Genomic DNA, 17,822 nt, shown 5'->3' on the forward strand with positions numbered 1-17,822 from the left:
GTCTTGCACTATCTGTGTGATGCGCCAGCGCAACCTTACGTATTACGTAATCACGTCAAAATGTAACGCATTACATATGTGAAACGCAACCTTGCGGACGATTTTAAACAATAAACTGACACAAAGACATCAATTAGTATCATTCCACATACAACAGCTGTTGGATATGGAGTAGTAGTTTCGCATACGTCATTCGCTGGCACGTAACAAGGTTAGTACTTATTTTTATCTTATTTTTTGTCAAAAATTACAATTGTTTTGCTGGATAAGACCCTTATGCTTCAGTTGGGATTGTTTAGAGTCCTTTGAAGCAGCACTGAAACTGCAATTTTAAACTGCATTGAAACTAAATCGACTATATGGATAAAAACACTTGAATGTTTTCCTCAAAAAAAATAATTTCGACTGAAGAAAGAAAGACATAAACATCTTGGATGAGATCCTTAAACACACATACATCATTAAAGTGCCAAAATATAATGTATATAACATAATATAATACAATAGATTATCCTTAAGTCTCTATTATATAACATTCCTCAACAGTTTGGTTGACCATTCCAACCAGGCAAACATAGCAACCAATAATGTTTGTTTTAGGTAGGATTGACTTCTCATCTAACCAATGGCAGATGATGGGGAGTGTTAGAATGGCAAAAACCTGCAGCATCGGACAAGCAAAAGTGTGGCACGAAGCACTTTCCACGTCAAAGACAGGTTTTATAAATATGGACTTTGCCGTGGATTTCTGCATACTTAAGCCTGGGTTTCCCTATGCTGCCTTGCGCGCAAATTTATTCACGCTGCAAGTCTAGCATGGAAACTATGGACCAATTTTGCCCCTGAAATAGGGAACCAATCACAGAACAGGGAGGGGGCAGAAAGACGATGACAAAGACAACAGTTTGGTTTATCCAACGCGGCAGCAGTAGACGCGAAGTTACTTTTTAATGCAGCCTTAGATAGTCTTCTAAGTCGTTTTGAATGCAAGTTTATTTAAAAAAAAGAGCAACTAAATTCATTAACTCTTTTGCCACCAGCGGTTTTTTTTTTAAGTTGCCAGCGCCAGCTTTTTCATGATTTTCACAAAAGTTTAATGCCTTTCAGAAAATGTTCTTCTTTAAATATATAAACATACAATATACCAAATGAAAGAATAGACCCTCTGCTTTCAAAAAAAAAAAAAAAAAAAAAAACGTTTCATCCTACCTTCAGTAGTTCTTTTGTAATCAGCTTTTGAATATGGGTAGGTTTCTGCAAAAATACCACATTTTGAGCAAAAAGCAGAGATAATTCCATTTTTGTGACAGACTTTTCATAGAGATCCCATTCAGAGCGATCTTTAAAACAGACACGGACATGCAGCAGCCTGCCATAGGGCAACACTTCCGGGTTTAAAAAGTTGTAGAAGGGTGGATAATAGCGGTATTGCGGAAAGACTCGTCATTGGCAAGGAAGCGTTTTCTTTTGATTGACGAGATATCTCGTCAATGGCGGCGAAAGAGTTAATAAATAGTTAAAATTAATATAGCAATTTACCAAAAAAAAACATAAAATGCTCAATAAGTGCCTCATTTTAAATTGCATTTATAAATTCCCAAATAACTGTAATGAAACCCAGACCTTTTGCACTGCTGACGCAGTTCTCTACCACTGAGCTATACAGGAGCACAATATGCAATATGACCAAAAATATATCCTTTGTATTTAGTTGTATAAAAGTCTTTTTGGTCTGAGTGGTATCAGTCGACTCAACCAGACTTATCGTGCCTTGAGCTATAAATTCAAGATCAAGGCTTTTCAGCTAAACCTGACTCTGCTAACTGAATCTGGGTTCTTGATTAAATCTATTATCATAGCGCGTGTGCGACAGAGAAAAAGAAATGGTTTCAGGCTGAGCGTAGCAGCAGTTTACAAAGGGCTCTAATTAACATCTGTCACTCAGCGGGCAGGAGTGCTGTCGAGCTGTTGATGTGGCAGTGCCCTGCTGCCAGTGTGCCTGCCAATTATCAATGAACTCATAGGAGATCCATGTTAAAGTGCCTGAGTTGTTGTTACAGGGGAAGTCATCAAATGAATGTGTTCGGCTGACTTCAGAGGTGTTGTGCCTTTTGTTCAGCCTGTAAAAATGCAACAATTAAAAGAAAAGCTCAGACAAAAATCTGAAATTGTTGAATCAACCATGCTGTTTCAAACCTACGTGCCGTACTTGGAAACAAAAGATAAAAAACAAAACCTACAAATAAAACCTGGACACACAATCTCAAAGCAATTCGTACGGATTTTACGAGTTGACTTATTTGTATGAATTCATACGATCAATTTATCATTTTTTGTACGATTTGCTTTTCGTGTCTTTGGGTTTTCTAATAATTGTACATTTATGATTCACCTCATAAATTTCTGTGAAATCAGTTTGGACGTACGTATTGTACTAAATTAATGAATGGCAAACAGACCAATGTTTAACCAATTTTTCCGCCTTACTAAATCCCCTATAAATGTAGTGTCAACCATAAACATGCCAAACATTAAACTTGGTTAACTAATATTATCTGTTGCATAACTGATATCTGTAGAAAAAAATTGAAAATCGCATAATAATGTTTAAACTCACAGGACACATTCAGGAACTGTAAAACGGACTTAATGGTCAATAATGGGCATTTAAAAATAATATATTTTGGCAAAACATACATTTATGTTAATAAATTCTATATTATTAGACTATTTTAATATTTCAATGCAAATGCATTTATAAATTTGAATCATCTTTACAGGCTGTGGGCCCTATTTTAACAATCTAAGCATATGGTCTAAAGCACATGACACAGGTGCACTTAGGGCGTGTCCAAATTCACTTTTGCTAGTTTAATGACAGGAAAAATGGTCTGTGCGCCTGGCACACAGTCTAAAAGGGTTGTTCCTATTCTTGTAATGAGTATTGGGTGTGTTAATAGCATAATCATAAGTGAAGTGAGTATTTGCCAATGTATGGTAACCCATACTTGGAATGTGACCTCTGCATTGACCCATCCAGTGAATACACGCACTGCAAGTCGTAAACACACAGACACCCGGAGCAGTGGGCAGCTATCCCTGCAGCACCCGGGCAGCAATTAGGGTCAAAGGCACCACAGTCACAACCCACCGGTCGTGAGCCTCGAACGGCAACGCTCGGGTTATAAGCCCGGCACTCTAACCACTAGCTACAACTGCCCTAATGTGCATTAAACAATTAGAGTCACCTTTAAAAACCAGTTGCGCTCGTGCTAAGGCAAATTCTCTATTTACATGACAGAATTTGTAAGCGGAAAAACTGTAAGCAAAGAAAGAAGACTACCAGTTTAAGATTGGTGTTTAAAAATTTTGCATTCTTTTTATTTATCAAAAGGTTATATATTTTGTAATAAAGCTTTGGTTTTCTTTAAAAGTCTTTATTTTCAGTGAGTAATAAGTGAAAATAGCAGGGTTTTAATTGCTGAAAAGGTATGGATAGAAGGTTTACATTTTTGTGAACTAATCCTTTAACATCCATTTGAAATCAATATGAATTCCCATTAAAAACTTGGGTTGGGATAATGTGAGTGTGCCCTTAGAGATGCCAAATTGTCCCTCGCCTAATGTGTGTGATCCAACCATGCTCGGGAACAGTTCAGTATGATGAGCCCTATATCTAACCTGCATGTTTTTGGCCTGTGAGAGGAAACCAGAGTTAACCCATGCTGACACAGGATGAACTCCACAAAAAAAGGCCACCTGACCTAGCCAGGGCTTTCTGTGTGTTACCAAACCTTCAAGCCATCTGAAGTTCTGTCATATAAATCCTGATTCTCGTATTGACTTTCAGGCGATAATTATAAGGAGAGAGTGTTTTTCTTTCAAATCAGGTATGTGTTTTTGTACTGCGTATTGCTGAACTGTAATAAGGTCACACATTTCACCTTATCCAGAGAGCGAGAAAACTCCAACTGTGTAACAGCTGTGCTTTCATTACACCACAGTACAGTTCTGAGAATCAACTGTTGCATAATCACAGTCTTTAAAGTACAGCATTATTACACTAGTTTAAAGCTCGGGCCTAAATACAAATGGTTAATTACTGATCAATTGTTGAGATTTTCCTATCTTGGTTAACTTTTCGGGGAGAAAATTGTTGTGCTATAGTTATGGGATAGACATGAAGATAAAAAAAAATGAATTTAAATAGCCTCAAAAGTTAATTAGGAGACCAAATTGCCTTGATCCACTTTTATTAAGTCAAATTATGTAATTTTTTTATGTTTAACGTTAGCAAGCTGATTTAGTCAAAAAGAGATCCTTATTTAAAGGGTTAGTTAGTCCCAAAATTACAATTTTATCATAAATCACTCACCCTTAAGTCCTTTTTGTCTTCAGAACACATTTGTAGATATTTTTGATGAAAACCGTGAGGCTTTTGTCCCAGACTACATTATGAATTATGATAAAATTATAATTTTGAGGTGAACTAACCCTTTAAATGCATTGAATATATAAACACAGTACAGTAGCACATATTTTAAAATGTAAGCCACATTTTGCCTGTACTACTCATCTCCTGTAAAGCTGCTTTTGCTGCAACGCTCAATTGTATAAAGCACTAGAGATCAGTTTGAATTGAACTGAAAAACAGATGAATGCAGTAGATGGGAATTCCTTTGAACAACTGAAACAAAACTTGGTATTTAGACTCTTCAGTGTTTGTACTGTGGTATGTTAACTCTTTTTACTGAGTAATGTCAACTTAAAAGGAATATTCCACTTTCAATAAAAAATCCTGATAATTTACTCACCCTCATTTCATCCAATATGTTTGTGTCTTTCTTTGTTCGGTCAAGCAGAAATTAAGTTTTTTGAAGAAAATATTATAGCGAAAAGGTTTTCGGCAAGAAAAATAAAAAATGTGCACTTTTACACAACAACTTCTCGTCTTGCAATAGCTGTGTCAATGTCCCGCACGGGTCCATTTTTGGAGACCCGCTCCCGCCCGTAACTGTGGTTCAGCACCAGATCCAACCCGTCACCATATCAAAATTAAATCCGCACCAGCCCAGACCCGTTTATATTTGACCCGACCCGTACCCACACACGCATAAATCACACACTCTAAAGTCATTCCAATTAAAGTGCTTTATTTTTTATCTCGCACCTCTCTCAACATCACAACAGCATCATGAAGGGGCTAATGAAACAGGCTAAAGTGCGCTTGTATTGCACCATTCAAGTAGCCTACCATCAGCACCTAAATAGGCTCTGGAACCTGATATCTATACACAAATAAACCTATTAATGAAATAAAGAACAAGAAAAAAAATACAACCTACCTACACAATCCCTGGCAGGGTCCGCGGCGGAGGCTGCGCCGGCGGCAGGGGTTGTGGCGGAGGCTGCACCGGCTGTGGCGGAGGCTGCGCCGGCTAACAAGTCAACCCTCTCCTCTTCTTCTTCTTTCTCGGGCGTGGTGCAGACGCCGTGGCAGGTGGGGGAGAACTGTGGTGGGAGCAGCAGGTTCCGAAGAGGACCCCTCGGACGGCAACTCCCACGAAACTCTCCGCTCTCGCTTACCTCTGAGGTCAGGGGGCTGGACAGAGGTGGCAGGAACTGGAGTGGTGATCGCTGGGTCCTCCAGCACTCCAATGGTGAGACCCTCTGGTATAGGAGGCAATGGGGCAGGTGGAGGTGCAGCCCTAGCTGAGGCCCTGGGCTCCGGCCGGTTACAGGTACCTCAGCATCCTCATCTTGCCGGAGTTGAGAGGCTCATTAAGGCAACGACTGAAAATGACCTTCAACTCGTCTTCTGAAAAATTGGTGCCTCTAGCTGCTCGCACGAAGTCCACTGCAAAGGGAAAGACCTCTGCCTCCTTCTGGCGGAGGCCAAATAAACGGTGGGCTTGGCGAGCTCGCTCCGCCGGGTCCACTCTGTCTGCTGGGTTCATTTCTGGCTTGTTCATTCTTCAAAGAGGGAACCCAAGTGCAGACAGAGGTGGGTGAACACAAACACTTTATTAAGATAAACAGAAAACAAAGGCCCACGAGGGAGCAAAACAACATAAACAGGATAACTAATATGACAGAATAAACACTAAACTGGAAAACTTCACAATAAACTGACAGAACAATTAATCTACAAAACACTGGATAAGACTAGACTTACTACAGAGTATACACAGGCATGAAGCAACAATGAACAAGCACAGGACAACAAACACAAGGACCTTAAATAGGGGAGAACTAATGATGACAACAGGTGACATGGGTTAAACAATAAGGATGACAAGGGAGCGGGGTAAAAGAGACAAGACGCAGGGAACACGTGGTCTAGTAAACCAATACTGAGACCACGTGAACCCACACAAAACATGGGTCTGTCATGATTCTGCCACAAGACTAGATTAAACAAAGGACAAGGAGGCAGAACCTTGACAGTTAACTCAACTAGTGACTTAACTCCTCTCAACTCAAAGGATTACGACTCAGAGCCGGCGCCAGACCATAACTATCAGGGGGGCACTCGGCTTCCAATGGGGGGCACGCAATAGCAACAATAACTTGCAAAAACAAGACATTAAAACAACAAATACAGCAAGCACACACTCATACAAATGGTACAGACTGTCAGCTCATTTCCCGTATAAAGTGCAAAAGACCACAAACTATGCGCAAAACTACTGAACTTCGACCGCGGCGTGAGCGCAAGCTGAGCTCCGCTGCGCTTTGCTTGACGCAACAACAAACCCCCCTCGTGCAGCGCAAGCCATTGAAATGAATGGGTTTCGTAGCGCAGCGCACACCGCGTCCTAGCTTTAAAAAAGCCGCTTTACCATAATCACGTCGTAATGCTGTTAACGGTCTATAGCCACACTTCACATTCAAGCTTACGTAATTTAAAACAACGCTAACTTACCTTTGAAATAGCTAAAGACAGCATGTACAAACATTAAACTTCCTTAAAACAGTGTCCTGTAGATTTGTAAATTCCACCTCGACCTCTAATCTCGGAGTTTGAGCCAGTCTGTGATTGAATGAAGTCAGATGAAGCAGGCGGTGCTGGTTCGTTCTAAATGTTCTAATATTCATATTTTACACGATCCATAAAATGCCGCGAAAAAACACGTTGCTAGTATCAAGTCACAAATATGCTAAAGACGTAAGACGGGTGAGACGCGGCAATACATCCAATCAGAGAAACTGGTCTATTTTAATTAAAGAAAACATATATCAACTATTTTTTCCTCATTTGATTACATTACAAGTCATGAAACATTCAATGTTTAATTTATTTGAATTATTCTTGATATATATTAAAGTAATAAAAAACTTTGTGGGGGGGGCACAACAACCTGTTCGGGGGGCACTGCACGCGAATGCCCCCCCTTGATGCCGGCCCTGTTACAACTGTATAAACACCATTCCAGCATCTATCCATAAAGTTAATCCACACACAAGTTGGGAAAAGGGGAATTTAGTATATCCAATTCAGCTTACCTACCGGTACATGTTTTTGGACTGTGGGAGTAAACCCACAATGCCACAGAGAGATCATGCAAACTCCACATAGAAAGGTCTCCTGACCAATCCTATGCGGAAGTGTTTTATCGACTAAACCTGACACACATATAAATCTCCTCCCCCTTCACATCTTAGTCACATCTTTAAACACATATAAATATTGGCATTAATCATTAAATTATTTTAAATGTAGACTCGTTTTAGGACAGTATATTTAATGTTTATGCATTGACCACTGATCTATATAAATGATCAGTGGTATAGACACATATATTAATTTGACAGCACTTTTAAGAATGTCTTGATTTTAATGTTGTAAGCCTATGAACTGTAACTCAAGTATGCATTTAACGTTTAATATTTGGGGGTTTTATTGCCCTTGATAATTTGATAACACTGAATAAAGGTTATACAGAGAGTGAGGAATGATGATCCCATTTCACTTAATGCTTCGTCTGTGAATGCGGTCGAGCTAAGACGCAAAGAAAGGAAGCAAGGAAAGGAAACGAGGATGCACAAATGAGAATTGAAAAGCACCCACAGTTCTCAATCAGGTAACAATGAACAACATAATTCTTTAAAAAAAAAAAAACATTCCTAACATTAACAACAAAAACAGTATAAATAAAGCCAGCAAAGATTAAAGCAGTAATCTTTTTAAATGAACATAAAAAGTGAATATGCATGCTGGGAACATTCAGACCATTGTTTTTTTATTTATTGTTTGTTCAGATTACTCAGTTTGGCAAGTTGGGTAAATGATTTGGACAAACACTTAAATATGTAAGTCCAGTCAGCAAAATAATATTTGTTAACAGGATGATTATTCTTATTTCATTCAGTAAACACAAAATAATAAATTGACCCCCTTCAAAAACAAAAAAAAATCTTTGTTCAAGTTACTTTATTACCTTTGTTGGAAGAACATTTTGAAGTTGGATGTTTTACATGTACTCTGATTTACATCCACTAAATTGATCTTTGGACCGGCTGACTTACAGTAATTGCTGGTTGCAATTTTGTTGCATAATGGAATAAAAAGTTTGGGTCCGCTATACTTATAGCTTATTCATACCTGCTTGTCTATAAAAACAAGATCAATAGTAGAAAGAGTACAGCAAAGCAATTGGATTGGACAGTGGGCAGGAGAAAATTAAGTCAGAAATTACAGTGTTATAATTAGGAGACGATCCCTTTAGACTGTATCATCACAGCAGTAATGACTCTCTTATTCATCTCAATGAGATTAAAAGAACGAGGCTCCACTCGTGTGGCTTTGGCCGTTATGATAAAGTATTTCTCAAGTCATTTATCACAGTAGATGCCAGAGGCAATTTTCACCATTTTAAGAGTTTTGATGTGGCCCATTTGGATGAGGTGTTCATTTGAATGGTCAAAAGTCTGCTTCATAAACCAGTGGAAGAAGAATCACCCAATGAAATGTTATTTATTATGTCTCCACTGAACTGAAGTATTATCTTATTTGAAAATGAAATGTAATGTTTGACAAATTATTCATCATTAGTGAATGGTACATCAGTTTCATATTAGATTTTTTATTTAATGTATTATAAGTAATCAGAAAGTTTAACACCTAACAAGTTATAGCATATTGGATAAGACAAGATGGCTCACTGTTATGACTATGAACAGGAGACAATGCAACAATCAATATGGCCGCTCTGGCGACAAAAGTCCCACCTTCCAGTTAAAAGAATCAATCATCAATACAACTGATAAAAACTGATGCTTTTCTGGGGGAGGGTTTTTAATAGAGACATGTAAGGCATTTGCCAACCTATGCCCTTGTGCAGTAGCTAAACCAACCTAAAAAAAAAAGTTTTTTTTAGTGGGATTTAAACTTAACTCTTTCACCCCCACTGATCTCGTCAATTAATAGAAAACGCTTACCTACCAATGAAGTGTTTTTACGGCAATCCATGTTTCCGCTATTATCCACTAGGTGGTGATCTTACCCAACTTATAAAACACCTGAATCATCCACTGATTCAAAAACAGTAAAAACTCTGTGTATGTTTTGATCATCACTCTGAATGTGATCTCTAACAAAAGTCCTTAAAGGTGACATAGAGTGATTGAACAGGGTATTTATCCTTGTTTTGTGATGTGACATGTAGACAAAAATGTTTTTGTTTGGGTCTGTAATGCCTTAGAAGCTTCCTAAAAACCTCTCTCAGATAGCTCTATTAGGGTGGGGGATTTTAAACAAGTGGTTTTGCAGTCTCATTACTGATTGGCTGACTTTGCTGCCACTCAAAAAATGTAGCCAATTATTTTAAAGTGGAGGGGCAGTGAGATGCCTGTGATGTCATAAGCAACAGTTTTTCAGATTGGGCCGTTTTCTGGCTGACATTTCTTTGAGGAATTTCTATGAGACTGAGATGTTTAGCATGTCTAGCACTTTTTGTATGTTTCCCTTAAGAAAATTAACCATGGTTTTACTACAGTTAAAACCAAAAAAACATGGTTACTTAGTAAAACCATAATAACTACAAAATAACCATGGTTTTGACAATCATGGTTTTCAAAAACCACAGTTAAACCATAGTTAGTGTAGTAAAACCATGGTTTTGCTGATAGTAATCAATGCACCAAAAAACCATGGTTACTACACTTTTACCACAATAAAACCATGGTTAATTTTCGTAAGGGTTGTGAATGCGGGTAGACTACGATTATTCAACAAAGACAAGGGAAAAATGGTTTTTCATTCTCTGTCCCCTTTAAATGCAATAATCTCAGCTTTTTGCTCAAAATGTAATATTTTTGAAGAAACAAATATTTGAGAGGTAATAAATAGAGAACAAAAGAAGATAGGATGAAACATGTATTATTTTTTATTTTATTTTTTGAAAGCAGAGGGTATGTACCGAGCCGTTAAGGTGACATTGGAGTAAAAAAAATCAAAAGTTTAGTTTCATGTGCTCACGCAAAACCTTCATGTGCATAATTTTTTTTAAGTTTAGTTTCGCGTGCTCACGTGAAACTATCGCGCACGTGAAACTTTCACTTTCACGTGCGCGCGATAGCTTCATATGCTCGCGCAATAGTTTCACATGAGTAGCGAAACTAAACTTTAAAAAAAAAAATCTGCACATGAAAGTTTTTTATTGAGCACATGAAAGTTTCACGTGAGCACATGAAACTAAACTTTATTTAATGTTTGCTCCATGTCCCCTTAAGGGCTCCGTAGGTATGTTCTTTCATCAGATATATTGTATTTTATATATTTAAAGATTTTTTTTCTGGCAGTGAAAATCATAAAAATATCTGGTGCTGTCTATAAATAAATGTTTTGGTACTGATGTCAAGTGTAATTGTTGAACGGGACGGTATGAAAATTTCATATCGTGATTACAATAACCAAAGTTATCACGGTTATCAATATTATTATGGTTTTGTTAAAATGAGATGGAAATGTTCAAAAAGAACTGATACACACACTGAAAAAATTTGAACAAGTTTTATTTTTGAAAATCACAATTTAATATTTCATGTCCCTTAAATGGCTTGTTGTGCAAAAAATGTTGCATGTGTGCGTCTGCGTCAAACTAATTCTGACTGGACAGGATTTACCGCGAGTGGTAATGTAACACGGTTGTAATGAGAATTAAATTTTAAGCGATAATACTAACGTCCATACATTTTCTGTCTGTCTTTTCCTATTTAAGTAGATAGGATTTTAGTCTTGCCCGACTGAAATAACATGGCTGCCTAGGGTTGGCCTAAGTAGGCTTTAGGTGTATGTGCAATGTACATAAACATATGAAACTCATGATTCATGTTACAGTATGTATGTCGTGTCTCTACTTGACAGAAAACATATGAATGTGTATACAATATGTATGTAAAGGATATTGAATTGCGTCTTTATGTAGACTGAAACAACTCAACGGCCTGAGGATTTGGGAGTACTTGAACTTATTGTTAATACATTGATTAACAAGTTGAAGCAGGTTTACTGTATGACTGGCCTATGTCTATTGTTCTTGCTGTATAAAATGTAAACTTTCCTCGAACATCATGTATTTGGTTTCTTGGTGATAGTCACAACCCATGTATCCCTTCTATAATATAATTAATCTATTTAATCTGATTTTAAACTATTAAAAGAGACTGCACGCTCACTGTCCATAAGTTAACAAAGAGATCCTCCAACGGGATCAGTTCTTCATCTTATAGCACTAATATTACAGCACGGCAGTTTCTTCAAAAGCCTCTTCAAAACTCTCAAAGGCACCATTGCACCTGAGAGACCTGAACCTGTGCGCTCACAGACTCCTCTAAATCATAAAATAGCCTATTAAACCGTCCTATTGTACTTCATTGTTCTAGTACATCTTGTTCATTGTTACAACGCAAGTCATTTTTAGGCATTTATTATTGAGGTTAGAAAAGATAAGGTGAGTTTAGTGGTGTAATGACATGATTGGCATTAAAATAAAGCCTATAAGACTGAAGGCAAGACTAGGTTTATTTGGCACAAAAATAGATATTATTATAATTTACAGCAGTATTCTGAGTCATCTTCTCCGCTTTTATCTCACTGTTAGTAAAGAGCAGGTGGCAAGAGCATAAACTGCATTGTATCAGTGTGAACTATTGTTAGACACTGTGGCATCCTCTGTGTCCTCTCTGACCATTGTGAAATCCATCAGCAAAGCATCCATTCGTATAACGTACGGAAAGGCATTCTGCCCCAGAAATTTATTTCTTCTCTCAGACTGTGTTATTTCAAGGTAAGATTAATATCTGCTTCCCATCTCGTGCAATGAATTTTGAGATGGCATCCTCGGGCAAAGTATGCAAAAAGAGAAATTTGTTGCAGCCACGTACGACACATAACACGATCACCATATGGCTCTCGCCAAATCATCGTAATGTCAACAACAAACATATGTTTTTCACAAACCTCCTCTTTATTACGTCTGCCGAGCTGGCGCTTGTGTGGTGCGGCCGGGTTCCTGACAGGGTGTTCTTCATGATTCATGCATTATGTTAAAAATGAATGTATTTGCAAATCTGTGTTGCTTACAAGAAGCAGAGGTGCACATGATTCCTGCTGCAAAACTAATTATTTTCTTAGAACTGCAATAATGATGATTTGTTGAAAGTTCAGCTTATTGGAAAATGTGCCATAGTATTGTGTTAAAGAATAAAGATTATACTGACATAAACTTCTGTGAACTACTAAACTAGAAACCACAGTCGAAATAATGATCTTATGGATAATAATCTTACACACTCCAAACCTGTGAATATAAAAAACACTCAAAACTGTGAACATAATCATTTTATAATTAATAAAATTCAGTTATCACTTATTTTGGATACCATTAAATGATTAAACACAGTGAATATTAGTATTGCTTTTTTGTTTTTACACATGACCATTACACAACAAAATATACATTTTATTTTGTACACTTTGGTATACAGTAAACTCCAGGGGCCTCATTTACAAAGCGTGCGTACACACAAAACAGGGCTGGAAACGTGCGTACGCCAGTTCCCACGCAAAGGTTGTGATTTATAAAAAAACAAACTTGATGGGAGAATGGGCTTGAAGGGTGGGATATTAAGATGATTCATGTACGCACACTTGCAGGTGATCTGTGATTTTTAAAGGGAACATTGCTTTGTTTTATAAGTCTTCATAATTTTTGGTGTATGCCATTTTTGGCTTTTGTGCGTACATAGACTTTTAGTAAGATTCCTACGCACAGTTTTATACATAAGGCCCCTGGTGTTCACATTTATTTACTTTGTTAACCCCCCCAAAAAAAATTTACATTATTTGGTGTGACAAATCTGATCAGGTCAAAGAACTCATATTACATATAACTGCATTTGACTTGACTAAAACCAATTATTATAATTATTATTATTATTATTAATTTATTTTTTATATACATTTGCTATTATTATTATTATTATTATTATTATTATTATTATCACCATCATCATTATTTAATTATTTATATCTATTTGCTAATATTATTATTATTATTATTATTATTATTATTGTCATTATCATCATCATCATCATCTTCATCATCATCATTATTTATTTATTTATTTGTTTGTTTGTTTATTTATATCTATTTACAATTATTATTATTATTATTATTATTATTATCATCATCGTCATCATCTTCTCATCATCATCATCATCATTTATCTATTTAATTAATTAATTAATTTATTTATTTATTTATTTTTATTTATTTATATATTGTTTATTATTATTTTTTTATTATTTATATCTATTTACAATTATTATTATTAATATTTTTATTATTATTATCGTCATTATCATTATTATCATCATCATCATTATCATCATCATCATCATCATCATCATTAGCATTATGATTATAACAAATGTTTTGTTTTATAATATGATTATTGTCGAAACTTTTTTTACTTAAAATTAGCTGATATTAGCAATATGTTGTAGGTTTGATCCCAGGGAACACACATAATGGTAAATTTACACCTGCTAGTCACTTTGGATAAAAAAATTTTAGAGCTTGGCATAAATATGTATATTTGTTATAAATATAACCAAACACTAAAGAATATCATGGTTTTAAGTAGATTTTGTCCGTATTAATGCTTGTTTTACCATTGTTTATTTTCAGTCATTTAAAGTCATCTTGAAGCCATCTTGAAAATTTGTTCAGGCCTCCTTGTTTGGGAACCACAATATACAAGTTACCAAATGAATTACATTTTAGGATAAATTGATATAGGCTAGGATATATTTTATTTTATGTATTTAAACAATGTTGGAATATATTTGTATTCATTATTGCAGGGTGCGATTTGTGAAAAAAACAGAGGGGGGGATGTTTTCAGAGGCGTCGATTTCGGCGACGGTGGGTACTCACCATATTTCGTCATGAGTTATTTTGAACCCACCACTAGTTTTTACTTTTTTGACTGTTTTCAGTGGTTATGAAGAGCAATATGAGAGAGAAATTTGGTAATCATTGTCCGACCTAACAAAAATCCATTATAATATATTTTTTATATATATTTCTAATTAAAATATTTCTAATATTCAGAAATGCGCTCTCCGCTCACGAGCTCTGATCGGAACAAACCCGAACCTCACTGTCTGCTGAACTTGCGCAGAAACATCAAAATAACCAGCTTTTTAAAATGGTTTTAAACTAAACATTTAGACTATTTTAGCGCAAATTATGAGCTTATTGACGATTTTTTATCATTCTTGACATAATGCGTCTGTTCACAGCACATTTCAAAACATTTTAATTCATAAAAATAAATCATGAGAACATTAACTTCATCACTGCATTTGCAGGAATTGTAAAAAAATTCTTAACTCATGAAGCAGCCTAACGCAATATTTTTACACTAATAGCTTATCTTTCCCCACACATATGAACTGTGATCATGCACAACGAAAAAACACGCAAGAATTAAATCTTGAATGGCAAAACTGTATGGCACAACGTAGTGTCAACTTAAACATATATGAACAATGTATTGATTGCAAAGTTAAACCATAACAGTAGAAACAGCTTTACTGCTGCTTTTAAAGTAATAACATTAACTTTACACCGCAATGCTGAGCTACAGTGAAATGATAGAAAAGACAGATGCATTATGTCAATTAGCCTCATTTGCGCAAACTGGACGCGCCCGCGCCTCGCTAAACGCCTCATCTGCATTTATCATGTGTCACTTCTGCCATTCTCAGTGGTGTGACTGGGACACTTACTCTGCTTGTCATCATAAACAGATTATCAGATTGTGATGTTTATTCTCGCTTTATTAATATGCGGATGAATATGCTGCCTTCCATCGTTTCGACACACAGCTCCATAACCATCACGCATGTGTTGATAGGCTTTTACTCGTGAGGTGTAACCGGGTCTGTAACCAATCAGGTAGCGCCGTGGGCGGGACATTGAGCAAGTCTTCAGAGTGGTGAATACAGAGAGGCTGCGCGGCAGCTGTATCAGAGCCAGCCAAAGCAGCGCATTTTAAAACAAAATTGACTTTATTCAAACCACGGATCCGTGATAAGTTTTGTGATCCGTCTCGCCACTTGTGTAGTAGCACTGATCACTTTGAGGGGGGGATAAATTTATCCCCACCGGGGATAAAAATTATTAAGCAGAGGCAGGGATACATTGACCAGAAAGGGGGAAATCCCACGCATCCCCCCCAGCAAATCGCACCCTGCATTATTGTTATTATCATCGTCATTAAAATAAGTATTAGAGTAGTAGAACAACACAAAGGGTCATCTTATACAGTATATTAAATAATAATAATAATAATAATATACAGAACGGACATCAAAAACACATTGTTTAATTAGTTTTGATGCGCTTTCTATAAAATGCATAGTATTGTAACAGATGAATGAGTTTCTTATGTTGTATGTTTGACACAGGTGGAGCTGCGCGGTCTCTTCAGATGAGAGTGACCGCCTCCAGCGCGCCCTGGCTCCGCCTTCCGCGGGGCTGCGCGTCGCTGAGCGCAGAGAGACAGACACACACAGAGGCAGTGCGAGCTGCGCCGCGCGTCAGTGACGGACAGCACCGGCGTCTCACTGAAGCACAGCGAGCATGGACCTATTCGAGTTTGACTTCTTCAGGGACTGGGAGCTCGAGCAGCAATGGTACGTCTCTGCGTTTATCTGATGAAATGTGTTTGTCATGGTCACCGCTGCTTTAAACGCCGATCTGACGAGCTCACATTCCGAAATACGAGGAAAACGCGTTGTGACGCATGATAGCGGCCGCGTCTCAAACCACTGACAGCGCTTCTGGACGTTGCCGTACACGCGTTCCGGACGCGCACCCGTTATGTCCAGAAATGCTGTCTTGGTAGGGAGCTCGCTGGGGTTTGGTAGTGCTGACTTAAGTGTTATCTTCACTTCTGCTGTGCGTTGATAACTGATATTTTGTTAAAGTGTTAAATATAGAGGCAGTGAATTGATGGATTATTGATCTATTGAGAAACAATGAGCATGAGTTTGTCTAACTGTTTTATTTGTATTAGATTACATTATTATGAGTCAAAAGTCATATACAAGTCATACTGCCAGTTTACATATGTTCTTGTGTGATTGCATAGTAATTAATGAGCAATGTACATTCAATTATGTATTATTTTAATGTACCTCCCAAATACACCATTATTGTTGCAATGCATTAAACTCAGAAGGAAACTGTTAGTAATTGTCTTAATAGGACATTTTAGAAAATGCATTCATTCTGTAAATGCAAACCCCCTTGAATCATCATTTTAAAGCACTGGTTAAAGTATATATATATATATATATATATATATATATATATATATATATATATATATATATATATATATATATATATATATATATATATATACAGGGTCTGTTATAAATGAAGGCTGATTCTTTTGTTATATTCAATAACTTCATGCAAACATACAGTATGCTGATTTTGCCCTTATTGTTCAAATAGCCACGTTGCTATACTGTAGTTTCTTCTGCTGGCCTGGTTTGTTTCTTGTTTATATCTTATAAATTACTATCTTGTTTACTTTTAAGACATTATCTATCACTGCAATATATCTGAACACAATTGTCTGCCCAAAATCTAAGGAGATGCTCTCTATAGCCCCACCATGTGGCGGAGTATAGGAACCCATGGATTGTGCATTCATACAAGGCAACATGGAAATATCTGTAATAATAAAACCTTTTTATTCATCCATCAAGTGGCTTATAATGACTCGATATACATCTTGATTTCTCTCTCTCTCTCTCTCTCTCTCTCTCTCTCTCTCTCTCTCTCTCTCTCTCTCTCTCTCTCTCTCTCTCTCTCACACACACACACACACACACACACACACACACACACACACACACACACACACACACACACACACACACACACACACACACACACACACACACACACACACACACACACACACACACACACACACACACACATACATACATATACATACCATAGTCTTTTCCCTTTGTTGGTCTGTCTGTTCTCTCCATCTTTTGTTTTTATAACTTTTTTTTATGCAGTGTGGTTTAACTTGGTTTTGAGTTATGTATCTCATCTATTACCTTGTTATGTTATAACCTTGTTATGATTTTGCTACTGTTTTAAAAAGAATGATCCTGCTTGTAGAGGTCTTTAACTGTATTTAAAAAGGGCCGGCACACTTTTGTGATGTACAGTAAATTCCTGCTCATTTAAATGAGCATCCAAACTAAATGTGTCAGT

At 36.8% G+C, this 17,822-nt stretch overlaps 1 protein-coding gene across 1 annotated transcript in view; it reads left to right on the plus strand.

The window, feature by feature from the left end:
* Positions 1 to 16,073: 16,073 nt before the first annotated feature.
* The window catches only part of aff2 (AF4/FMR2 family, member 2), a 309,260-nt gene continuing 307,511 nt past the window's right edge, over positions 16,074 to 17,822 (plus strand). Inside the window, exon 1 of the mRNA XM_073812202.1 lies at positions 16,074 to 16,210. Within this exon, the coding sequence (XP_073668303.1) occupies positions 16,158 to 16,210 (53 nt within the window). The 5' untranslated portion in view covers positions 16,074 to 16,157. The remainder of the gene's footprint in view (positions 16,211 to 17,822) is intronic.

The sequence above is a fragment of the Paramisgurnus dabryanus genome, chromosome 16 (genome assembly GCF_030506205.2).
Source record: "Paramisgurnus dabryanus chromosome 16, PD_genome_1.1, whole genome shotgun sequence".
Classification (NCBI taxonomy): Eukaryota; Metazoa; Chordata; class Actinopteri; order Cypriniformes; family Cobitidae; genus Paramisgurnus; species Paramisgurnus dabryanus.